Source organism: Podarcis melisellensis, assembly GCF_964234715.1.
Source record: "Podarcis melisellensis genome assembly, chromosome: 4".
Classification (NCBI taxonomy): Eukaryota; Metazoa; Chordata; class Lepidosauria; order Squamata; family Lacertidae; genus Podarcis; species Podarcis melisellensis.
The window spans coordinates 20,470,297-20,496,451 of record NC_138531.1 but is presented as its reverse complement, the minus strand read 5'-3'; the positions used below and the strand labels follow the sequence as shown (position 1 = coordinate 20,496,451).

The 26,155-nt window shown below is 41.2% G+C and overlaps 2 protein-coding genes across 5 annotated transcripts in view; one reads left to right on the top strand and one right to left on the bottom strand.

Annotated features, from left to right (window-relative positions):
- RBM26 (RNA binding motif protein 26) overlaps nucleotides 1-20,512 on the bottom strand; it is a 45,078-nt gene extending 24,566 nt beyond the window's left edge. The window contains exons 1-9 of one of the 3 annotated variants that reach the window (XM_081908177.1): nucleotides 20,428-20,512; nucleotides 8,750-8,868; nucleotides 7,400-7,536; nucleotides 6,670-6,758; nucleotides 4,619-4,836; nucleotides 3,248-3,508; nucleotides 2,733-2,969; nucleotides 1,763-1,900; nucleotides 981-1,121 (exon numbers count right to left, since the gene is read on the bottom strand). In XM_081908177.1, coding sequence (XP_081764303.1) covers nucleotides 981-1,121; nucleotides 1,763-1,900; nucleotides 2,733-2,969; nucleotides 3,248-3,508; nucleotides 4,619-4,836; nucleotides 6,670-6,758; nucleotides 7,400-7,536; nucleotides 8,750-8,868; nucleotides 20,428-20,486 — 1,399 coding nt within the window. In that variant the 5' untranslated portion in view covers nucleotides 20,487-20,512. Of the gene's footprint in view, nucleotides 1-980; nucleotides 1,122-1,762; nucleotides 1,901-2,732; nucleotides 2,970-3,247; nucleotides 3,509-4,618; nucleotides 4,837-6,669; nucleotides 6,759-7,399; nucleotides 7,537-8,749; nucleotides 8,869-18,433; nucleotides 18,757-20,427 lie in introns of those variants that run through there. The other 2 variants (XM_081908178.1, XM_081908176.1) reach the window with 2 other exon arrangements.
- A 70-nt stretch (nucleotides 20,513-20,582) lies between these two features.
- The window catches only part of NDFIP2 (Nedd4 family interacting protein 2), a 55,199-nt gene continuing 49,626 nt past the window's right edge, over nucleotides 20,583-26,155 (top strand). For both annotated transcript variants that reach the window (XM_081908292.1, XM_081908290.1), the window contains exon 1: nucleotides 20,583-20,723. In XM_081908292.1, the coding sequence (XP_081764418.1) occupies nucleotides 20,661-20,723 (63 nt within the window). In that variant the 5' untranslated portion in view covers nucleotides 20,583-20,660. The remainder of the gene's footprint in view (nucleotides 20,724-26,155) is intronic.

Sequence of the window (26,155 nt, the reverse complement as noted above, 5' to 3'; positions counted from 1 at the left end):
ATGTATTGCAAAGTGAACCAAAACGTTTAGGTCCCCACAACTCTTCAAGCCAATTTATAGTAAAGCAAGATGAAGGTAGAATATCATCTGCACCAATCATATATGTAACATGGCCGTTTTATAGTATCCTGAAGCAGCTATACCATTCCTAGTGCCCTAAGTACTGACCATTCCAAGTTTTCCAAAACGCACAATATGTTTTATGGCAATGATCAGAAGCCCAGGTCTCATCATGCATTAGCTGATATCTCTCTCCCTCCCCACCAACCATTTAATTTTTTTCTTTTTTGGTGCATTTTTAAAATCAGATAATGAACTTGTAAACTGGGACTTTTATCAATGCAAACACATCTATTATTTTGGATGGTTTAGGTACATGTGCAGAACAGTATGGTATTAGTTTCTCCACAGTAGAATATCAGTCAAAAACAAACACACACACAAAATTTTGATTTGTTATTTTCTCTACTTCAGAGAAGATATTCTTAACATTTCATAACTACATAAATACTTCCTTAAATCAGAAAAAAGATGGGACATAGCGAAAAGGTATGTTCAAATGATATATTAAGCAAGCTTTTAAAATCTGCCTTTGGACAACATGGGAGACCCCAAGACATCTTAAAAATACAAAAGCATCAATAAAATAGGTAAAACCCATACATACAATAATAAAATATCACAATAGCATTAAACCAACATTCAGCTAAAAAATTTACAAAAGCAACATTTTCGCTGTCTATGAACAGGGGCTTCCATAACGAGCATGTCGTTGTCAAACAAGTCCTGTATTATCAATATGTTTTATTCTAACATCACAAGTTGGTTAGGCAGCAGAGCTTGGAAAACATCTTGCTCCTAGCAGATTTCAAAATGGCAGAAAACATAACACACACTCACGCAATTATTCCTAGTACTGCATTAAAAAACAATGTTAAGACGAGTCTTGAGAACATAGATCAATAAATCTTTCACGATACCTCTTGGTGGAAGGTCCATATCCCCTGATGTAAGTCCTATCAAATTTGGTCTTTGGGCATGCACTCTGTGTCTATACATGGGCCTTGAAGTGATAGTTATACTTGGTGCTTCAGGATTATAGCCATCTGTGTCGTATGTTTCTGTTAAAGACAAAGTTATCTAGTTACACTACAATACAGAAAGGGTTACATAGCTCCAAATTCAAACAAGGCAGTCTATACAACACTCTCCATAGAAACTTAAACTATCTGTAGTGGACAGATCAAAACCTTCCTTTCCTCTGGACAATCTTCGCCAGGATCCAAAGAGCTGCTTTGGCTCCTCTGTGGAGCCTGAACTAGCTCAGTGGATTAAAAAAATAATAATTCTGTTTTGAATATGAACATCTGATCCCCATGACATATTTCGTATTTTGTAGATTTTATCTTATTTTTATCCTGTTGTACACCACTTGGATGGCTTCAGGCTATGAAGCATTCATAAATTTGCAAAAAAAAATAAAAAATTACAAACTGCTTAAGCCCCATGAGTTTCAAAAGTAGTTTGCTGCAAGAAGTTGGCTGCTTGGAAAAAATACATTTCATGTTCCGTGGGGCTCGGAACTAATTTTGCAATGCTTTTGATCCTGTTGTCGAGTGTAAAACTACATTCTACAGTTTTATCCTTTGACAATGACAAGTTTCTACCAGATGATAAAATCTGTTACACTCCAATTGTCCATTGCATCTGTCTAAGGATAATAAAACGTTCTTTATCATGAGTAAATATTCTAGTACTGCACCTGTAAAAAGAGAGGGTGGAGCAGGCAGTGGCTGGTGATGAATACCGGTTGTTACAACCGTAGGAACAGAACTAGTTGCAGAATTTGGGGGAGCATCCATACCAGAGGGTTGCAAAGGTGGGAGAGGAGGTGGTGGTCCTGTCAAAACCAGAAATAATTTAATACCAAAAGTGAAAAGAAAAAAGCAACCACATACAGCACAAAATATAATACCCTGACCATTGACAGCACTATGGATCTTCAGAGGCAGACAGCAGCATAAAGGCAGTCATAGGGATAGAAGAACTCACTGTTTAGCTTCTGGCTGTTTAACTAAGGCTATCCTCAGTATGTAAATAAAGGTCCTGGATGTTTTAACCAATGTTTAACAAGTGTACAGTCACCAGGGAAGCTACTTGCCGTACTATGTAGGTTCACTGTAAAAATAGTAGCATGCTGTTCCCTATTAGTGTAAGGTGAGTAGTAAAAGGAAAGAGGAGTAGTGCTTGGTTGGTTACAGATTTCAGCTTGGTGCCTGAACCACAATTAGTTCAAACTTCGGCCACCAGAATTTTAAATGCAACAGGTAATAGAGACAATATAAACACTCATCCTTAGAGATACAGTTGGTCTGAATGCAAATTTAATAAATGTGCCAATTTTGACCTTTAAAGCTTACGAGATCTGCACCGTTATACCTAAAAGTACACTACTTTCTATATATTCCCTCTCCCAGGCAGCGAGACCTTCTGTGCTTGTTTTGCTGAGGCCCTTATGCTTTAAGATGTATCAAGCTGCTGCAAAACCTAGGGACTTCTCAGTGACGGAAATCCAGTTATGGAACTCCATGCCCCAGGATATTTTCTTGTTTTCCTCCTCATTTTTAAGAATTTCCCCCAATTTCGTTTAGAAACATTGTATCTGAACAGTGTTTTAATGGGTTTCAACATAGTACAGTAAGTTATTTTGAAATTTAAAAGGTACATCCTACCTGTAACAGGTGGAAGGCTGGGTGGCAAAGGGCCTGGAGGTGGAACAGGAGGTCTAAGGTTTACAGGAGGAGGAGTAAGAATAGGTGGTGGAGGAAGTCCTGGAGGAGGTGGTCCTTCAACAACCGGGGGCTGCGCTGGAAAAGGCAGTATGCCTGGAAGGTTCACATCTTCTACAACTACAGGGTCACTTCCGTGATCAAATGGACACATATCTCCTCTCATACAGAAACCCTTTTCTGAAAAGTTAAAACAGTATGTTACCAGGATGTTCTGAGCAGTGCAAATTAATAGCTTTCCATTCAGTTTTGGAAATGAGTTCATAAACCTCCAATCGCAAAGAAAGCTCCACCCATTTTTACTTTTTATGTTTCACTTGTAAAACAATAAAATGAAATACGAAATACTAAGGATAAGAAATAGTTTAAAAGAAAATATTTAAAATGTCTGGAAGATATACTGGTTATTGTTGTCAATGCTCGGCAAGGCAATGGGATAACTCGTTTTTTGTTCTTACCATCATAGTCTCTGCAACGTTTCTTTGGCAGTGGAGGTCTCCCATAGGAATTGTGGTCTAATTGTTCTTCATGAAAATCTGACCAACTTTCAGTAGTATTATTTCCATGGTGAGCAGGAGCGATGACCGTTATAGTGCTACTTAGTGTAGGGGCAGGGTAATGGCTGGATGAAATGTTTGTTACAGAAGAAACAGGAGTATAGCTGTTTTCTAATGGCTCTGTTCTGTCCAAGTCATATTTTGGTTTCCCTATATCCCTTTCTGCAAAGAAGAACAAGGCATCCACATTATGTCAGTAAGACAAGTATTACGCAAACTGATGAACATTTTTAAAACTAAAAAAACTCCCTATCCCAGCTGGTTTATCGATCTGAAAGCGTGCAGGACAGCCAATGGCAACCTCAAATCACATTTACAAAATACAATTGGCTAAGCGTCTTAAATCCTAAAACACATAAAGAAAGCCCTTTGCTGTGGGACAAATGAAGTATCAAACCCAATAACTTGTTGTGATGTCATTTCATCAGATTTCACCCAGAGAGAGATTGTGTGTGCTCTTCTTCCCCAATAATCTCACCACAGGAAGAAACAGGCAAGTGAACCAGAAGAAAGACCATTCAAATATATACAGTTTTTCTCGGTTCAATTGCTCCTTTGCACCTCTAGTGTACAGAGTGTGGAAAAAACATGCGAAGGAAAGCAATAAGCATGTGTCTGCTAATCCAATGCATGAGAACACACACCATCAAACACCATGGTTTTACTTCTAAGTATATATCCACAGGATGGCACTGTACTTAAAACGTGTGTGTGTTAGAACACACTTCTGTGGCATATTTGTATATTATTGTCCTGGTACTTTCAAAAGAAATCTTCGTAGCTTTTCTAGAGCATAAACATAATCATATACCCTCCATAACACGCACAGACATTTCCCCTTACTTTCTAGGGGGGGGGGGGGAGTGAGTTTTATGAAGAGAAAAATACGGTATATGTTTTCCTACTTTATATCCTGCATCTCCTTTGAGGATCCCAAGGCAGCACATATGATTTCTCGCCTCTCAGCGGTATCCTCAGACTTTTGCAATGTCCAGTATTGGACAGAACATTAATGATCATTTGAATGTATCAAATGATATCTAACCACATATATTGAAAAGCCTTTGGTAAGCAAGATTTATCCATCCAAACCTGAAAACGTTCATTTTCTACAGAGTACCAATTTGTAGTTTGGAGACAGTCCTACACTCACTCATTCATTTATTTAAGTTTATATACTGCTTGATTGTAAAAAAAACAACAAAAGCCTTTAAAGCAGATTACAAAAAGAATTGCAATGCTGCAAGTCAGCCTGTGCAGAGCATCGCTCACCTCTGCTCCTTGTTCTACTTCTACTTCGACTCCTGGTCCTGTCGCGGTCTCGATCCCGCAACCTCTCCTTGCTCCAGCTTCTGCTGCGACTCCTGCTGTAGCTCCGGCTCCGCCCCCTTCTTCTGTTGTAGCGGTCTCTATAGGACTCTCTTCGCGGGGGATTCCGGTCGTAGTCTCTCTTGCGAGAACGCTCCTCTTTCTTTCTTTCATCCCTGCTTCTAAATATTTTGGATTGTTACACAGAAATAAATTCTAGGCTCTAAACAGAAAATCCATACCAAATATAAGAGTGTAACCATTTGTATCAGAATCAGTGAAAATATTTTTAAAATGAACGCAAACACTATTTTAAGTGCCAATTCTGGGCAAAACCAAACTTTGAACCAGCACCAGTTATCACCTACCACAAGCCATTTTAAAAGCTATATAGTGTGGGGCAGTGCTATTTTTCTAGAAAGAGGTGGTGGAACTAAGTTCTGGTGAGTTCCAGCTGAAAAAAAGCCCTGGTTCAGGTATCAATACATCGCCCAGGACTGGTCTGAGGGCCAGAGCACAATGGCATTTTTCTGAGCAGTATATCATGAGTGAATCCACCACCGCTCTGGAGTCCCTCTGCTGCCAGCACTCAGAACGCTGAAGGGAAAACGAACTGCATCGGCCCCGGCCCCCTGAGGCGCCAGGGGTCGATGTAGCTTGTTCCACCCCTCCATTTTTCATCATCACGATGCATTACTATATTGTAATGTTTGGCTGGTGATACACTGTGATGTTGAAAAGCGGTATATCCCAGCCTTAACTTACACTCCTATCCCCTCCCCCATGAACTCCCCATAGATACAAGAACATGCTATGCCATTTGCGTTTCTGAGCTCAAGGACATGAAGCTCTGTTACTGTATATTAGAAGCAAACTGGAATACCAATAGCACAGCGCCAGTGTTAGAAACTAAGATAGGAAAGCTAGGAGCTCCATGACACCTTAAACCTAGGTCATGGGCACATCAACGAAACGTCTCAGAGTGCTGTTTTATAACAAGAATACAAAGCTGAAAATGAATGAACTGCAGCTAAAATATTATGCTCATTTTTCACAGGTCTCTTCTCCAGACTTCAGAGAGTAGTTGAAAGAGGGGAGGCAGAAAAAAGTCCTCCTTTCCTTCCATTCTGAAGTTTTAATCTGAAATCTCAGGTGCAGCACTGCACCCAGAGCTGAGAAGCTGCTCACAATAATGACATTCCACGTCACAAAATGCACCTAGAATAATGCAAGTTTCCCTCCTACTCTCATTGAAAACACATGAGCAGAGAAAAAAGTCCGCCCCGATGTAGACTCTCATAAGAGAAAACAAAGCAAATGAAAGGGGAGAGAATACTTCAAATAACCCAGCAATGTATTGTAAAGTGGCTTATATTTCCACTGTTTGATATGCAGCCTAGACCTTCATGAGCTCAGACATTCTAAGTGGTAGCCAAGGCAGGATTTGCTTCCATGAAAAATGGATGCATACCAAAGGCAAATCCTAATTCAAATGCAATAATCTGTGAATAGTTGGGTGCTTTCCTGCAGATGCAAGTGTTGTGCATTTCCCCCAATATATCATACAAAATGTATATTGACTCAAGACAATCACCATCCATTTAAGTGGGTGTAAATAACACTGATGATGCAGAGTCGTTGTAGGAAAATTCAGAGGTTGACAATTTTGTACTACAAAATTCACTAAGGTGCTCTTTAACTTCAAAACTGTCAGGTAGAAGGAGATAGCTATGTTTGAAAGCACACTCCCTTATGTATCTATAAAAACTTCATTAAAAATTACAAAATTTGGATTGTGCTCTGTATGTATTACACATGGAGACTTGCTCATTTATACCTTTGTATCCTTACCATATAATTTGTTTCAAACTGCTGTAACAGCAAACAATGTAACTAAATCCACCTCAAAACATTTATACATGAAAAAGGAAGGCAAAGCCAGTAAAAAACAACATGAAAACTTTGTTAAATAACCTCTCCTGGTTTTTACTACAAGGGACAGAATACATGATCACCTGGTTTCTCGATAGCGTGAACTTGACTGAGGGGGACTATGGTTTAGCCTTCTAGAAAACTTTTTCTCTCGCTCTTCCTCTTTAATGACCTTGATAAAGAAGGAAAAGGAAAATCAGACAAGAGTATAGCACCCAGAGAAACATCCAGCAACCAAATAAAATAGAACCATTTCAAAATCCTTCTCAAGAATTCTACGCCAACCTCAGTCCTTAGAACTGCACATCTTTGTAACAAAGAAGATGCTTTGACATGAGAATTTGAAGTTCAGAAGAGGCATCAGGCAAAAAATTCCACTTCTCGCATGCCTTGGGTTAATTAAACAATCAATGACCTTTTAAACTGGGAGGTATTGCTTTTGTTTGTTACCATGGTATGTCCTTTTGTGATTTTATATTGCAAATCGCTCTGTGAACTTTGGATGAAGGGTGGTTTTTAGACATATATGTGATAATCCACTCTTGCTCAAGGTTCTCCAAACAAATATTGCACCTGTAAATACTAGTCTCACACCCTCGATCCAATAGTAACACCCATAGCTTCATTCTATAAGGTTCACTATATCATGTAGTTAAGAGTCACCAAGGGAAGTTTATCCTCAACAATCACCTATCAAAAGTATTGAGCTTTAAGAAATTGGCATTTAAATGCATTGTAACTGAAAACAGATTAAACATACAGACACAAATTGCAAGATACGCATTAAGAAGAGGGTGCATGACTGATCCCTACCTCTTCCTTCTTAGTTTCTTTTTCCTGATGCTGAAAAAAGTCTGATTTCAGGCTTCCCGATGTCGGCTGCTCTGGTGGAGGTAGATAGCTCTTTGTATTCACAGCATCAAAAAGTTTTTCTACGAATATCTGGGTCTCTAAAACAAGATCCAAAGGTAACACTTGACAAACAATTTCTATGGCTAGTATTACTCAGAATTCAATTAGCCATTTTGCATTGGTTGAGCAAATGGTCACTCTTCTGTTTGCTTGGGGTACATGACAACTGTAGGCAGTAGAGAAGACCTACAGTAAACCAACCCTTTCCCATCAATGGCACAGTGCTATTCCCAAAACCCATCCCCGGAGCTTTCAATCTTGAGAAAAGCAGCATCAGGCATTCATCTGCCTCCTCAAGTGTTGGCACACTCTTTATGGACAGCACATGGAAAAAGAGCATTTCTAGCAAGCAGAGCACAGAGGAGAGAGAAGTATATCTACTATGCACTTTCGAAAGTTTTGTTCGTCTGTTCTCTATAGATTGCCTCTTGATATACCGTCACCAAACTTGGTAGAAGAATGCAAAAGGTGGGGGCGGTAGTCTTCGTCAATGTTTGGGTGCCAGGGGCCATTTTGAATCAAGATGGTAGACTAAAACACAACTTTGGGTTGACTACAATCAATTTTTGGTGTGACAGATACAAACTCACAAACTGCACTATTCATTTAAAAATGACAAAATGTTTGGGTTTATAAAAATGCCTGGGGAGTGCTCTGTAATTGAATTTATTATATTTACAGTCATACCTCAGAAGTCAAACACCTTACGAGTAGACCGTTTTGGCTACTGAATGCCGCAAACCCAGAAGTCAGTGTTCCAGTTTGCGAATGTTCTTTGGAACCCAAACGCCTGACGCGGGTTCCGCAGGAGCTTCCTGCAGCCTATCAGAAGTGACGGCTTGTTTTCTGCAAGTTTTGGAAGTCAAACAGACTTCCAGAATGAATTCCATTTGACTTCTAAGGTACGACTGTATTTTTTATATATCTAAGGCATCTACTATTTAATTCTTAGTATTTCTAATACTTAATTCTAGATGATGATCCAATAAGCACTCAAAAGGATTCATAGCTTCCAAGAGTGAGACATATGATGCATTTATTTTCTACAACAGGATTTGAGTATCTATAATGTCTCTTAGATGTTATACACTACTTTATTTCTTTGAATCAACAAATCTGTTGGGCTGCATACTTTTTTGTTATATTTAATGCAGAGCCATTCAGCCCAGGATGCAATAATAATCATATACAATTAATTCAAGGTGGAGTCAGAATTCAGAACAAGTCAGTGATATATTTACAAGAGCTTACCCTTTTGAAGAAACACATCCAACTGATCAACACATAACGCCCTCAGTTCTTTCTCACTTTTATCCTTCTTTACCAAAGCAAGAACATACTTAGCTAGAGCTGATGGGTCTGCATCACATCTGTAAAAGAAGCAAAACAAGACTTCTGTCAGTAATGAAGATATCCTAAAAAGTTAACTCAAGCTGGTGCAGTATGCCCAGGGTGTTCCGTATCTTTACACTTTCATTTTGCATTGATGTGTGTTATATAAAATGAATCAAGTGTCAACTTCTACTGAAAAAGCCAGTCTATGAGCTTCATCCATTTGTTTTGCTTCACTGCATTTTGGACCACTGTTGTGCTCATGGCTGTTCCCATCCCTTAACAAGGGTTACCCAGCCTTCAGTGACAGGGTCAAAATGTGTAAGGTTGACCCAAAATGCTGGGCATTGTGTACCCCTCAGCCAGGCTTTCTGCAAAGTATTAAAATCCCCTTTGCCCCAATCATTAAAATACAGGCATGACCATTTTAGGAGCATTCAACTGATGTGTAATTGCCAACACTTGGGAGCTTTTGGATGTGGAATGGGGGCGGGGCAGAACAGGACTGGCTAATATATGCTCCGCAAGAACAGAAACCCCACGCAATATGGTCACCGCCTGTAACATTTTGATAGTTAGTAAAGGAATTGTGGCCTCTGCTGTTCTTACTTATTTAAAAAAAGGTGGGTGAAGTTTCATTGGAATAGTTTTACCATTGTGATGTTCATTTTATCAATGATAATTACTGGGCTTCTAACCATTAGTTACTGTTCTGCAGACTATATGTAATTAGCTGATGAGGTATCACATAGAGAAAAAGAGAACCGGCTAATACTAAACATAAAAGCATTTCATGGCTAACCAAAAGTTGGCTCAAGGACAATCATGATGAAAGGTTGTGGAATACTGTTATATATTGATACCTGCATGTATTAAGCTTGTTATAATACAGTTCTATTTAAAAAAGCACTATGGTGAAGTATAAATTGCCATAGGTTTTTTCTGTGAGGATTAAATTATGGAAAAATCAAGGTTTTTACTTTTACAACTTTTGATGTCAGTTCTGCCACTACTGTAGTAACTGAGAAACCATAAAAGCTGCACGAAAGTCCAAGAAGTCAACATGATCCCAAGACATTCATTTCCTTTAACACCACCACAAATGGTATCAGGGTAGGGTCAATAACATTCCACATGTTTACCACCAAATTGCTTTAGAGTTCCAGATAAAGGGAGATCTAGGCTTTTCAATATGCTCATACGCGTCATCTTCAAATTTACGGTACTTATCCAACTAGAGTATCCTTAAGGTGTAGGTGTGATACATGACTGGCATAGGGTTCAGCTGAAACTTTACTAAATTGTTTCATCATTGTGCATCTATCTAAAGGAGACTAATTTCAGTCTCTCTGTGGAGGAGTGTAATATTCCATCTAAACAAGTAATGTTCTCTGAATGTCATGATCAAAGTAGCCTTAAAGAGATGGTTCAAGGAAACTGGGAACACCTGAAAGCATCAATGGTCTTTGCAAGACTGGATGTTCTTTTAAATTAAAAATTAACTTTACACTATTTTAAATATTCCTTATCCATCATGTTCTTCAAGACAAAACAGTTAGTCACTTGCACAGAGATTAGAAAAAACACCGAACATAATATTAAACATAAGTTTAATACGTTCAGGGAAGCTTTTAATGTTTGATGTATTAGAGTATTTTAATATTTTTTTTGGGAAGCCGCCCAATAATAATAATAATAATAATAATAATAATAATAATAATAATTAAGTACTTCCCATTCTTAAAAACAAGATACAGGGTGTATCTTGCCACCCAGAGTGGTGGGACAACCCAATCAGATGGGCAGCATACAAATAATATAATTTGTTGTTGTTGTTGTACTGAGAATAGAACCACTGAAATTAATAGGTACATTAAATTTCAGTGGGTCTACCAATAGACCTTTGCTGGCTACAACCCACCATTTTGAAGCACTTAAAAATAATAACAATACAGTGATTGAGTAACAAGTAACTTAAGTTTGTGAAATATGGTATAGGATACCTTAAAGCAGTGGTTTTCAACCAGTGTGTCATGGCACCCTGGGGTGCCTTGAAAGAAGGTCAGATGTGCCACAGGCAACACTGACCTCAGTCCCTCGTCCCCCCTCCCTCCTCTGATGCCCTCTCATGTGTCTGCCTCCCAAGGGCTTTCACAGCTCCCCAGGCGAATGGTGTCTCAGGGACTGGTCAGGGGGTGCTGGTTGCCAGGATCTGAGGAAGCCTTGGAGCAAGCAAGCAAGCGGGCGAGGGAGCTCAGCCAGCCAGTCCGCCAGGTCCTTGCTGTTGGGAATGGACAGACAAGTGGGAGGCCTGGCAGGCAGGCATGGTTCTGCCTTTCTTGTGCTTGCTGTGTGCAAGGCCTGCCGAGGAGTTGACTGTCTGGTTCTGAAAGGGAGCCTTTCCACCACACAGACCCAGCAGCACCTGCTGCTGCAATTGCTGCCTCCCAAAGTGAGTAAGGTGCTGGCCTCATGTTCACCTCTGGCCAGTCTCCGTTGGGCCACCAAGGCTGGGGGCATCCTCTTCCCAGGCCACTGTGAGGCAGTGTGAGGAGGCACCTCTCTTTGGGGCTGGGGGGAGCTGAGAGACCAAGGGTGGCAGTAGTGACCGCCTGGAGGACTCCCAAGGACAGGTAAGAGGAGGTTGAGGAAACACTCCACAATGGAGGGTGTTCAAAAAAGGGTAAGAGGCTGCCAGTTCTGTGAGAAAGGGGTGACATAACTGGGCTCCTGAGCCCCACAGGGGTGCAGCAGAAAAATGGAGTTGGTCAACGGAGCTGGGGACTCAAAAAGGTTGAAAACCTCTGTCTTAAAATTTCAAAGTTATCGGTGAAAGGTCCCCTACCAGTATTACATTAAAATTTCTAAGCATTTCAGGTGTTCATACATCTAATATATATTCTGCACAGTATATGGCCACTGAATTAATGTTTCATAGAATCATAGAATTGTAGAGCTGGAAGGGACCCCAAGGGTCATTTAGTCCAACCCCAGCAATGCTGGACTCTCAACTAAATCATACATGACAGATGGCCAACCAACCTCTGCATAAAAACCTCCAAGGAAGCAGACTCCACCAACTCTCATGAGAGTCTGTTCTACTGTTTCATCTGGAAACCACCTCCTCCTCTGTTGAATTTACATTGTTGTCTTCTGTTTGGAACCGTTTACATACATTATCATTGCAATTGCTTTATCTGTTTTCATAATTTTGCATTTTATTGTTGTAATCCATCCTGGGACCTTACAATAAAGGGTGCATAGGAAATCTTAAATAAAAAAGGGAGCTTCTCAGAAATTCAACAGTCTGACTCAAGCATGAAAATCATGTTGAGTGAAGAGGAAGGTGAGCCAACAATGGTGCTGGAATGATAACAAAAGACCTTGTAGGGGCTGGTTGCCATGATGATGTCCCTTGTTGTGTATGTACCCTTTAAAACCTTTACCATATGAAGCTTCCTGTGTCATGATTCCCCTGGATGCATCAAGTTCAGAAGCTTACATCTGCTTCAAGTGTTTCAAAACCATGCTAGACTGCAACACACACCTGTTAAAAATCACTGTATTTTGCGGTTACTCAGCAAACCTTCCGAGGCTGAAGAGTTTAAACAATTACATGGTACAAGATTAAAAACCTTTAAAAAAGAAGTCATTTAAAAAATGGAAGTTTAGCTCTCTTGTCAATTACAGACATTCTTCCAGTTTTTATATAGCTCACAAACTCATTTGAACTATTTACATACAACATTCACCATTTTTAATTGACTTGTTGACAAGAATCTTGTTGCCAATATGGCATAGCATCATAATATGTTTAGCCATCTGAGCAAATATTTCCAGAAATCAAGTTTCAGAAGCCTAATGAAAGTTATAAATGTATACCCCAGTTCTGAGCTACAAACTCTGCCCACTCAGCAACATTCAGTTGTACACACTTTATCTTTGTATTCTTTTGGATAACATTATATAAAAGTGGTGCAAATAGCAAAGAACAAATCCAACTACTAGTAGCTTACCTGCAACATCATATTTTCCAAACACAACAGTTTTTAGTGCTGTTCCCTGGGACCAAAATGAATGGGTCATCCATGCAACTTGATCATATATTAAACTATGAACTATGTATAAAGAATCCAAATGACATGAAAAATGTGAGAAAATCTAATAAAACAGGAGACAAAAAACTTTTAGAATATAAGAAGAAAACAAATCCTCTCAGGAAGTTAAAAAAGAGAGGACTTTAAGTCCCGAAAAAGGCAAGTGCAGAAATTCATTACAAAATAAAGTATGTCCATCATGCTGTATTTACTTGAATCTAATGCTCACATTTTTTTGTCAAATGATGTTGCGAAAATTAAGGTGTGCATTAGATTCTATGGCACATTTACATTTGCCAGCAAATACTTTTTCGGTTTCAAGGTTCTGAAAACTGAGGTGTGCATTAGATTCAATGGCATATTAGATTCAAGTAAATAAGTGATCTCCTTCTTCATGAAAAAGATTTCTATTCTACATTGTGACGATTCAATCAAGCCATTTTATCATTTATTCAGGCAACGTAAATGGAATAGAAATTTCTTTGCCTCAGAAATGTATACAATGCATTTCAGTTTACTGTCCCAATAAATGTCTGCATCATGTTGAGGCTTTGCCTTCTTTGGGGGACTTGCAGGCCTCTCAATGCTGCCCCTTACTCTTCCTGCCCAAAGATTTCTCCTACACACAGCTTATTTATGGTAATATAAAAGATGGGAAACCAAAGTACTAATAAAACCACGAACTACATTTAAACCATCTCCTTGATTGTATTCCCGTCATAATGAATTACAGTAACAAAATCCCAGGGCATTTAACAAGCAGAAGGAACACTTTCCATTTTAATGAGCCTATGCTTCTACAATGTCTCTGTACAATGCAATGTTTAACCATAATTTCCCAAAATAACCTGAGTTAGAAAATAGTAAGCTTGTGCAAAAAGTATCATTCCAAAAAAACTAAAGGGCAATAGGTTGAATATCCTGAAAAAGCCAAATCAAACAAGTAGTTCAAATGAGAAATAAATATGATTGTAAACTCCAGGGAGCACTGCAGTGAATCAACACGGCAACAACAATCACTGAAAGTGTTTGCCCAGTCTACACGGACAGCACCTCCAGCGATGCTTTTAAACTAGGAGACAAGTATATTAATAAGGAAAACAGGGAGAAAAACTGTTTAGAATAATCATCAAAACCTATTTTCACAATAACCATTCCATATTTACTTATTGTGTTCACAAGACTGCTGTCTTATGAGGACACTCATCTTTTATCAGATAGATTCTCCATTAAGAAAATCTACCATATTTGAAGTGGTATCGGTAGCCATATGAAAGAAAAGTTTATGCATGTTTCTTAGAGAGATTGATTGCAAAGAAGTCTCCATGTTTGGTATCAAAAAGTGATATTTTTTTAAAAAAAGGATTCCAAGTCAATGTTTTCCTTAGCCACATATTTATCTGCAAAGAATAGCCTGGTCCAGACATGCATAAGATGGGAATGGCAGAACACACTATCTCACTTCAGACGATGGAATGAATCACATTTTTTAAAGCTCTCTGGTGTGGAAAAAAAAGTGTGCCCATCCAGTGCAACAAGAACAAGCTGAACTAGAATCTTTCTCCATGGTATGCTACTATTACTTGCAAATGTAGCTATGCAATTTGCTACTCACTTAGGGCTGGTAATAATCGTTTCCGAAGATCACCCGAAAGTTCAAGGTGAACCTGCCCAAGCAGCTATTGCTGCACTATGCTACTCTGCCCCAAGTAGGTAAATAGTGAAATGCTACAATGGTTGTATTGATTCCCTCAACTCTACCTAGATAAGACCTTTTGCTTGTTAAGAAGGCTAGACAACAGAGCACTAGGACTACATCAGCAGCAGTGCTGCATTTCCCAATTCCACAATTAACAGAAAAGTACTATGCAGTATAGGAAACGACCATACACTTAGTCAAAGCAGCTCAGTATTATCTAGACCTGTAATTCCCTAACACTTTCCCCTCTATGAACCACTTGAAAATTAGACTCTTGAAGGGCCACTTAATGATTCCCCCCCCACGCGCCTATTTTAGCTATTGTAATGCACATGCGAAATGATGTGTGACTTCTATTTGCATTTTAACTGCTTCTTTTATTTCTTATCCAACACTGATTACAAGTTGAAGTCCATAGAATTCCACAGAATTCACAGGCACACTGGAACACCAGAATGATGTTTGTGGACCACAGTTTGTGAAGCCCTGGTCTAGACTGACAATGGCTCTCCAGGGTTTCTAGCAGGAATTTCTCTTAGCCCTACCTGGAGTTGCCGGGGATTGAACCTCCATGCAAAGAAAATGGTCTACTTCTGAGCTGCAGCCCTTCCCATTTTATGAAGTGGCTACATGTGTCCTATCTCTTCTGTTCTTAAGGCAGAGAGCAACCACAATGCGGTGCCGCTTTTCCAAACAAGATGTAGCAGATGACCAACCACTCCTAAAACCTAACTGCAAAACTGCACAAAAATATACATATCTGACCAAGGATTTCAAGATTTCCCCTTGTTTCCACACACAGCACACTTCACTGGGCACAACAGTTAAAGAATCGTCTTGCATTTTCAGTACAGTGGTACCTCGGGTTACATATGCTTCAAGTTACATACGCTTCAGGTTACGGACCCCGCTAACCCAGAAATAGTACCTCGGGTTAAGAACTTTGCTTCAGGATGAGAACAGAAATCGCATGGCGGTGGCACGGCAGCAGCGGGAGGCCCCATTAGCTAAAGTGGTGCTTCAGGTTAAGAACACTTTCAGGTTAAGAACGGACCTCCGGAACGAATTCAGTAAGTAACCAGAGGTACCACTGTATTTATTTGGCACCCAAAATCACACTTTTAGAATCTAACTGGTCATCTGCTTCTTCCAGGACTTGTGTGTTTAAAAAGCTCATATTGCATTTCCATCTAGGGTTCACTATCCTCAGCCAAACAAATCAGCTCTTGCAAAGAATGTAATGATTTCTGTACAAGGTCCCTACTTCTGCATTTGAAACAAGAATCCCTGGCATGACCAAAAACTGGACAAACTGAGAACCAATGATAACTCTTCATACCATTTCTTATCACGCTGGTTATAGAGGCTTAATCTGCACACAGCATAAGATTGTTAATCTCAGGGTTGTGGGTTTAAGCCCCATATTGGGCAAGAGAGTCCTGCATTGCAGAGGACTGGAATATATGACTCTTGGGGTACCTTCCAACTCTACAATTCTATAATCCCAAAATGTAGTTACACATCCAGAAATCAACTTACAGTGTTCAACTTCTGAGACAATGCAAAGGAGTAGCACAGTCATGAAATTTTCTTATCGTGTTTTGTCCATTCTGCTTTTATGCAGTAAGTTATATTAAAATGATGTTTTGTTATGTTAAAAGAATTTCTGATTCTTCATCCCAGGAGTATTTCCACTGTACCAACACCTTGCTTTGCCACAAATCACAATTCCTGCATGTTTTTCTACATATCAGCTGCACAGTGCAAACCCTTTGAATTGGTGGTAGCCCGGAAATAGCTGGCAAGAAGAAACATCTATTAAAAACACACTGCACTCTCAAACTTTGGTGTCAACAATTCAATTCAAAGCACCAAAGAATGAACCAACAATTCAATTTAATACATTGTTAGGCAAGAGTCTCAAACAGGCAAGAACGACAGTTGACATTTCGAAAATTTCTTGCAACTGAACTTTTACTTTTACCCTTTAATTCCTTGCTCACACGACTTTATGACAGAAGTGCACAAAGCATTTGTTAATTAAGTGTGCTTTCTCATAAGGAAACTATACATCATCCAATATGATGGCGGTATAATTCTATACAGCATCAGTTATTTACACACTATAAAGTCTGAAACATACATATGGAAGAGTCAGGTGTACCAGATCAAGGCATATGCATACCTAAGCCATAGGTGCAGATCAGTTAAGCACAGCAAACTTTCACAACAAATACAGCAAGGGAAGGTCAAGTCACCCATCCTCTTGCGCAGAAGTCCCTTCCACAAATGTCGAGGCAACAATACCTATGTGGGCTAATTTCCAACTTTTGTTTCGAGTAGTACCACTACAGGCTGCAGGTATAGGGGCTGTCGTGAGTTGAAAGCACCTCCATACAAAAACAAACACACCTTCACAGAGTGAACAAGATCAGTGGTTCCCAATTAGCTAATTACTGAAGACTCCCTATTTTTCAAAATCCAAGCCATGGGAAATTTTTATAACTCTATGGTAGCTACCTCTGCAAGGCAATTTTATGAACAAAATGTGGAGCAGCCCCTAATAAGCAAACAATTTTAGGTACGCTAAAAAAAAGATGATAAAATTTGTGATATTACCATGTAAAAATTTATTTAAGGGAGAAGCAAGGGGTGAAGTTGCAGATCCCCGGGATAGGTTCTGTGGACCCCCAGGGATACCTGGACCCCTAATTGGGAACAGTGTTCGAAACTTTTTATGAGTCAATAATCATAAGGTGATGATGGTTTTCTTGCTAACCACAGACAGCCTTTAAGGCTGTCACTTTCTGTTTGGGTAGTGCACTGCAATAGCTTTGAAGAGAACACGTGTGCTACTTTTAAACTGCCTACCTACACCCAGCGTTCGAAACTCCCATTATTCGAGGCGTGTTCTGTGACAGGGAAATCATTAGCGTGAGCTGTTTCTGAGCTCTGGGCACAGTACAGCACCTGTGATTTCTGCTTAAAACTGCAGAGGGGAAGGAAAGGAGGACCTTTTTCTGCCTCCCCACTGCTGTCCGAAGACTGGAGAAGAGGCCCTCTTAAGAATACAGTGGTACCTCGGGTTAGGTACTTAATTCGTTCCAGAGGTCCGTTCTTAACCTGAAACTGTTCTTAACCTGAAGCACCACTTTAGCTAATGGGGCCTCCTGCTGCCGCCACGTGATTTCTGTTCTCATTCTGAAGCAAAGTTCTTAACCCAAGGCACTGTTTCTGGGTTAGTGGAGGACCAGACCATGTGCAAAATCAACGTAACATTTTAGCTGCTGTTCATTCATTTACAGCTTTGTAGTCTTGCTAAGACAATAACAAAGCACACTGTGGAGCCCATAACCTAGGTTTAAGGTGCCACAGGGCTCCTAGCTTTTCCATCTCGGTTTCTAACACTGGCATTCCAGTTGCTTCTGAGATACAGTAACAGAGCTTCATGTCTCGAAGCTGTTCAGACACTGAACACTGAATGGCATAGGGTGTTCATGGTTAGGGGGGGACGGGACAGGGGTGTGTTAGGGCTAGGCGACCCCGCTTTTCAACACCCCCAGCCAAACCTTGCAGCGATTGGGAACCACTGAACTAGATGCAAGGGAGGAAGAAGTCAGGTTTCTGCACACCAGACACCCCACCCCCACGACACTATGGGTCCATTTTTGTAAGCCCCGCTTGCAGAGGATCCACGCGGGCGGGTGCGCATTTATGCACCTCCGCACACGCATATGCAGAATGAAGGCGCCCTGGATACACGTGTGCGCGGGCGTTCAGACGTTCCCCACGCTCCCTACTACTCACATGGGCGCCAAGGTCTTGCTGAGCCACGATTTCAGCGCCTCGAAGTTTTCTATGATCATTCTCGCCACCATCCAGAGCCGGCCCGAGCCCCGCCTCCTCAGGCAGCGGTGACGAGGGCTTGGCGGCGAGGGCCCCGGGCCTGAGGGGACGCCGAGAGAGAGGCCCGAGCCAAGGAAAGGGGTAACGGCAGGCGGCTAGGCAGCCTCCCCGGCCCTGACTCTGACCCCGGAATGCTTATGCAGACGCGGCCCCAGCTAAAGCCTCTCTCCTTTCTTTCTTATTTCCACCCCCCCCTTTTCCCGCCCCCTTCCCTTCCTTTCCTCGTCTTCTTTTCACGCAAGGAACAACTAAGATGGCGGCGGGGAAGCGTCGCGAGGCTTGCGGAAACCTCGCGAGGGGGCGCAACGCGCGGGGAAAGCAGGAGGCGGGAGAGCGAGCTAGCGCGCAGGCGCACGGCGAGGCGGGGCGTCACTAGCCGGAGGAGGCTGCGCGCGCATCCCCGGCTGGTTTGAAGGGCCGGGATCGCCTTCAAAAGCGAGGGGGCGTGGCCCGTCGGAGGGTATGGAGTTACAATATTTGCAATCCCGAGCCGAGGAGATAAATAATTATACAGCCTTCAGAAGACATCTGAAGGCAGCCCTGTAGAGAGAAGTTTTTTAGTGTTTTATTTTTATTATGCTTTTTATATGTTGAAAGCTGCCCAGAGTGGCTGTAGCAACTTACAGCTGCAAATAAAACGTTTTAAATGTGTTTTAAAGTGCAATATACAAATGTGATGCTAGATGGCAACAGTAAGCTCAGCAAAATTCAATGTGTTTTTCAAAACATTTTCACAGCGTTTTTTTATATGTGTGTAGATTCCACCCCAGTCTTGGGGGGGCGGGGAATAAATAATAAAATTATTATTATTATTATTATTATTATTGAATAAGATGTCCCTATTTTCATTGGAGAAATGTTGGAGGGTTTGGAATTTCCGCCCTCTATATAAATGTGTTTGTGCGCCTGGAATGAGCACGTTCTGCCACAATGTGCTTGCCTTTCCGTGTTCTGCAAGACTCTCCTGCGTCTGGCATATGACTATGCTGCGCTTTTGGAATGTGTCCTGTTGCCTTGTTCTGCTTTTCTCCTCTTGTTCATCCCAGTTTCTTGGCAGTAAGTAAAGCCAAACCCTGCAGGAATCACTTTCAGGAAAAGTTTGCAAAGCTCTTATTATACCACAAACTCAGCACTCAGTCGCTAAAGTGGATTGGAAACTCTATTCATAAATATTCACTGGGGAAACAGCTATTTTGCCCATTTTTGCCTACCCTAACACTGAATATAGCAGGCTGTGGGGAGTGTATTAAAGTGTATCTCGCCGCCATTAAGTGGGTTTGAATATACTAATATGGAATAACAAACTGTATTAGTCATGTAATTACAAAATGAAGAATTCACTTCATGATTTAGCTGGACTCGGGGATGAAGGAACAGCAGCACTTGTAACTCTCCATGCTTTATGATAGAACATTTTCATGCTGGATGCAGTGTTGTACAACCTTAGCTGCATTCCTGTTCATGTTTTATGAGATATATGTGGCCTGTCACATGTAAAGCATGCTGAGAATGCTATCTTGTCCATAAATTCCATAAATCTTGGGTATGAGGGCCCAAGACTGTATGGCATATGCAATTTGTGGCTGCTAATTTAAAAGGAAAGGAAGGGACTGTTTTGAGGATAGAAGTTTTTGGCCTTCTTAGTTTTATAGTTTTGGCTATTTATAGTATTCCAAGTGCCTCCAAGGAGCTAACTGCTTCCGTGTTCATGGGAGTATCAATTATGGTCATCAATACTGTATAATAAATATTATAAATAGTTTTATCCTCCTCCTGAACACAGCAAAAATAGAAATGAATTCCGTCATGTGACTACAGCAGTCAAATGTGAAGCCATTAAAATCCTGTAGTGTGACAACGGCCTCTGAGGATTTGAGCCATAAAATGCTACATACCGCGAATGGACCTGAACTGAGGATCTCAGGCTGAAATTCTCCATGTTCCTGGAATGCATCAATATCCTTAGCAACACGGAGACTCTTGGCTGTTAAACAATTGTTTGTAGAATGGAATGACCGTGCGTGGAACTTGGTGACATCGGGATGAGCCTGTCAAGCCCATGGCTGTCGTGCGAAAAATGAGATTTGACACTACGGTCTGTGGGCCTGATTTTGTGTGCCCATGAAGTATGGAAATTGACACAAGGGGAATTTCACCATCTGGCATAGGAAACAGGCAGAATGGATTTCAGGTACTGCATCTTCCCTCATTCGAATAGATCGTTTTTTTACAGAGGAGGAGAATAGTGGACCCCCGGAGTAAAAACAGCAGGCGCTGTTCTTACATACTGTGATGTAAGAATATCAATGTGTTGTACATATACATGGAGTTAGAAAGCAGTTGTCTTTTTGTAAGCTGGGAATGTGGGAGAAAATGAACGAGAAAATCCAAATGGAAATCGCAATATTTCAGGTTCAAGACTGGAGGGGAAACGGTTAATTCCAAATATTGGAATGTTGATATTGGCATTCTGGGTAGGTTTTTTTCGAGGGGGGGGGGGAGAACTGTCAGAAATCTTGTTCCTAGAAAATGGACCTCCACAGCAAAGCTCATATACTTACATAAAATAAGAATGTACACATCTGAACATTTCTAACTTTTAAAAATGCTTCGGTTTGACAAATTTCACCTCCGCTTCTTGTTGCGACTTAGAGTCGGCAAAAGGAAACTCGGCAATGTAAGCCTACTGACTTCTGTGCTTGCTTCATGTGGACTAGTGTCTTAGTTGGGTGCCATGTTTGGAGGTGGCATCTAGGTGGCCTCTTTGAGAACAGGATGCTGGGCTTTTGGTCCGATCCGCTGGGCTCATCTCTATGTTCTTGTGCTCCCTGTTTCCTTGCTTGTGACACCGCCGCTTTCGAAGTGGCAAGGACACTGCCACCACAATCCTGCGCGTGTCTGTTCAGAAGTCCCAGGTAAGTGGTTGGATTGGAGTTACGAATCAGCAGATCCTCAATTCAAATCTTGCCCCTTCCATGAACTCATGAGGTAGTTTTAGGTAAGGGACGGCTTTGCCTCAGTTCTCCGTCAGTACTATGGGCATAATCATACTGTTATGAGTTGGGGAGGGCACAGGCACCTGGCTCCCCCTAACTTTTTTTCAGAAGGGTTGAGAATGTGAGATGTCACATGCTCCAAGGAGACCACAAGGCCCGTCACGGCAGTGGGAAGGTCTGAGGGCCCCCGCTGCAAAGTTAATTTTCAATATGGTGAAAAGGAGACTGTTCTGTTGCCACTTAGCCTTGTTTGAATAAGTGGAGTGCTTCCTAGGTATAGTTTCAACTAGGGTGGACTTTGGCTTTTCAGCGGCTCCCTGTGCAAGCCCAAAATTTGGTGCCCCCTCCCTGCCTCTCTCTCTGTTTTGCGCATGCACCGTGTCCTAACTGCAGTACCCCGGCGTGGAGAAACCAGTCACACTGCCCTAAATCTGACTCTGTTTCAATACCATAAAAAGGTAAAGGGACCCCTGACCATTAGGTCCAGTTGTGACCGACTCTGGGGTTGCAGCACTCATCTCGCTTTATTGGCCGAGGGAGCCGGCGTACAGCTTCCGGGTCATGTGGCCAGCAGGACTAAGCCACTTGTAGTGAACCAGAGCAGCGCACGGAAATGCCGTTTACCTTCCTGCCAGAGCGGTACCTATTTATCTACTTGCACTTTGACGTGCTTTCGAACTGCTAGGTTGGCAGGAGCAGGGACCGAGCAACGGGAGTTTACCCCGTCGCGGGGATTCGAACCGCCGACCTTCTGATCAGCAAGTCCTAGGCTCTGTGGTTTAACCCACAGCGCCACCCTTCAATACCATATTCATTCGTTATTAACACCTTGGCGGCCCTTTCTTTCTATCATCTATATCTATATAAAATTCTTATTTACTGTATGATTTTCAACTTTATACATTTCAATAATTTTACAATCATTTTAAAATTTTGAAACACAACTTCCTTCCCCCTCTTTCTGCGGTTCCTTAAATTTATTTTTTATATTTTCTGCATATTCCAAATTAACTGAACTTGATCATTTATTCACCTACTTTAAATGTTACAAAACTGCAGGTTATTACAATAATCCTGCCAATGTTCTTATCTGGTTACAGTTTGTTTGTAAATATTCAATAAAACCATTTCCATTCTTTTATAATAAAAAAAATTGTTATCTTGAATTTTTTATTTTTCCGGTAAGCTTTGCCATTTCTGCGCATTCCATAAGTTTTTGTATCCATTCTTATTTTGTCGGGATTTCTTCTTCTGTCTCGGCAGCCCTTTCAAACAAAGTAATTATAAAGGTGCCTTTTCCTTACAGTTTGTGTGTATGTGTGTGCACATAGAGTGAGGGTTTTAATGTCAGTGACCGTGAATGACAAAACAATCGCTGTATCCAATGAAATCTCATCCCCTCCATCTCTTTGGCAGGGTTGGGGAAAACCCCATAATAGATCTGCAGGAGGCATGTGGTGGCAGAGGAAGTATAATTGTACAGGTAGAAGTCCTTGTGCCAATGGGATGACATTGTTGGAGTCAACTTAATGCCTAGTGGAGTTGTTATTACCGGGAGTTGGGCATAAATTTTGCACTATATAAACAGGGATGCAGGTGGCGCTGTGGTCTAAACCACCGAGTCCCTTGGGCTCAGAAGGTCGGCGGTTCGAATCCCTGTGACCGAGTGAACTCCCATTGCTCTGTCCCAGCTTTTGCCAACCTAGCACTTCGAAAGCATGCCAGTGCGAGTAGATAAATAGGTACTGCTGTGGTGGGAAGGTAAATGGCGTTTCTGTGTGATCTGTCTTACGTCATGGTGTTCTACTCTGCCAGAAGCGGTTTAGTCATGCTGGCCACAGGACCCAGAAAGCTGTCTGCGGACAAACGCTTCTTCCCTTGGCCTGAAAGTGGAGATGAGCGCTGTACCCCATAGTCAAATTTCACTGGAGTTAACCACCCAGGGGTCCTTTACCTTTACCTATATAAGCAGTTGCTTTTAGAGCCAACCATTTTGTATGACATTGATCCTCTAGAGCAGGGGTCAGCAAACTTTTTCAGCAGGGGGCTGGTCCATTATCCCTCAGACCTTGTGGAGGGCCAGACTATATTTTTTGGGGGGAAATGAATGAATTCCTATGCCCCACAAATAACTCAGAGATGGATTTTAAATAAAAGGACACCTTCTACTCATGTAAAAACACCAGGCAGGCCCCACAAATAACCTAGAGATGCATTTTAAATAAAAGCACACATTCTACTCATGTAAAAACATGCTGGTTCCCGGACCGTCCATGAGCCAGATTGAGAAGGCGATTGGACCAGATCCAGCCCCCGGGCCTTAGTTTGCCTACCCATGCTGTAGAGAGAACAGGAACGGGGAACTTGTGATCCTCCATATATTGATAGACAACAGTTCCCCTCATCCCTGATGATTGACCATGCTGGCAGGGGCAGATAGGAGTTGGGAGTCCAAAATCTGCAGTTCTGCAGATTCCTCATCTCTGCTCTAGAAAGAGAAGTGTTCTCCAGGTGGCCTGTTTATGGAGCATTCATTCTGACTTGCTTGCACAAAACTTAAATGGGGGCTAGACGAGTTCTGGGCTCTGCTGAGCATTTGCTATGACTTGTTAGCGGTGAAGTTAAACAGTGTTACGGAAGGGGGGGGGGCATGTCTTCTTCACCTTCTTCACTACAATATATCCATTTATTGCCAATTGTCAATGTCAAAGGGAACTAAAATCTATAAAATCCATATCCATAATCCCTCAAGTAAGGTGTCAAAATCACTCTGCCAAACCTTTCCTCCGGGCAATGCCAGGTGGCAGACTACCATTGTCTTCTCATCACCAGTACTCAGGATGTGCTTATCTGCACATATCTCCAGCTCTGCATGTTCCCCCCTCCCTCCTCCTTATGTTAATCCGGTGTAACCCAACCTCTCCTTAATGTATTAATGATGTAATCTGTGTAACCCAACCTTTCCTTAATGTATTCATGATATAACTGGGATGTATTTTGCACTGTATTCTGGGACATGGAGGGAGTTTCAAAAGTTCATGTCACCCCTTTCTCGCTGTTCAATTCCATTTTGAACCTGTTGCGCAATAAACTTTGGATCTCCGTTTATTGCTTCTGTCTCCGGCTGAGCTCATTTCTTCTGCTAGGACCCGCGGACTTCGTCCGACGAGCCGGGTGGCAAGGGTAACTCAGTACACAGTAGTTAAACACTGCACTTTTCTTCTCAAAAAAAAAAGAAGAAGAGTGCCGCTTACTATCCATGATGTTGTTACAGGAAGCCCACACTTTTAACCAGTTTTTTTCCAGCGGAAAAAGTGTTCTGGTACTGCTTACCCTTGAATTCCTCCAGAAAAAAGTACTGGTTAATTGGCTATTTGTGCCACATTCAAAATGCATTTCCTCATTCCTTTTCTAACCCCAAAGTGACCTCTCTCTTTTCCTTTACAAGTGGATTTGTAGGGCCAGAACAATACAACATTTTAGTACTCTTTGATTGCACAAACCTGAATTTCTGGTAAGGCATTGATTTTCTGCTGTAAAACAACTGGCAGTCTGTCAGTGACCAGTTTTATTTTATTTCCTTCTTCTGTGGTCCCACCAGAGGGAGCTCAAACATTGTTTCTTCTGCTTAAGTGGCTGCCCTATACATTGGCTTTAACAATTCCCATATTTCTCCCATAAGGATACACAGTTCAGAGGTATGCCAGAAAGGAAAACTCTTCCCGATCTTTTTTAAAAAATCTAAATCTCTCCAAATGTGTACGTGATACAGCAACCTTAACAAATACACACGTTTCTCTTTAAAAAAAAGAGAATACAGACAGAAAACCTACTCTGCAGCAGGGAAATCAGTACGGCGGCTTTTTAAAATAAATAAATAAAATTGCAAACATCTTTATGAAGGACTTCCTTTTATCAGACAAATGTACTGTATACAGTTCATTTGGATTCTCTCAGGAATCTTCCAGACAGGACAAGTTCTGTAATCTTAGAAGTGTTTGTTGTGGTGGTAGTTGTACAGAAACAAAGCGCAAGACATCAGTATTTAGATATAATTGTAATGTTTATTTCCCACGTCCTTCCCTCCTATATGTTTCTTTTGTCCTAAGTTTCAGCAGTTCACTGTACTCCACAAGGGTCAACTTTCTTGCACCCCAAAGTTTTATATGCAACATTTGCTTCGCTCGGGTACAATCTCTGGATCATTATGAAATAAGAAACATACTTGTGATAGATAGTTCTCCTTTTAAGTGGCTCAAATCATCTCAAAATGTTTGCGCATGAATTTAAAGAGAAAGATCTTGTAATGCTAATGCTTGCAGCCATTGCCTACAGAACTGGACTTTAGTAACTTTGAAATGATTTGGGCTATTGGTGTGGTTTGGGTTTTGTTTTATTTTATTTAGCAATCGCCCAGATCCACTTGAGCTACTCAAGGCTAAACTTTTGAATAATATAAAGACAGACATAGTACAAAGGGTAAAATGGCACTCATTCATGAATGTCGTTCATCAGAGCCGACAACTGAAAAGTTTGCTGTATTGTAAATCTGAAATCAGAACTCCTGCCCTAGGGTGGACTAATGTGCAGTTCAGCTAAATATAGAAATTGCCACCTGACTGAAGGG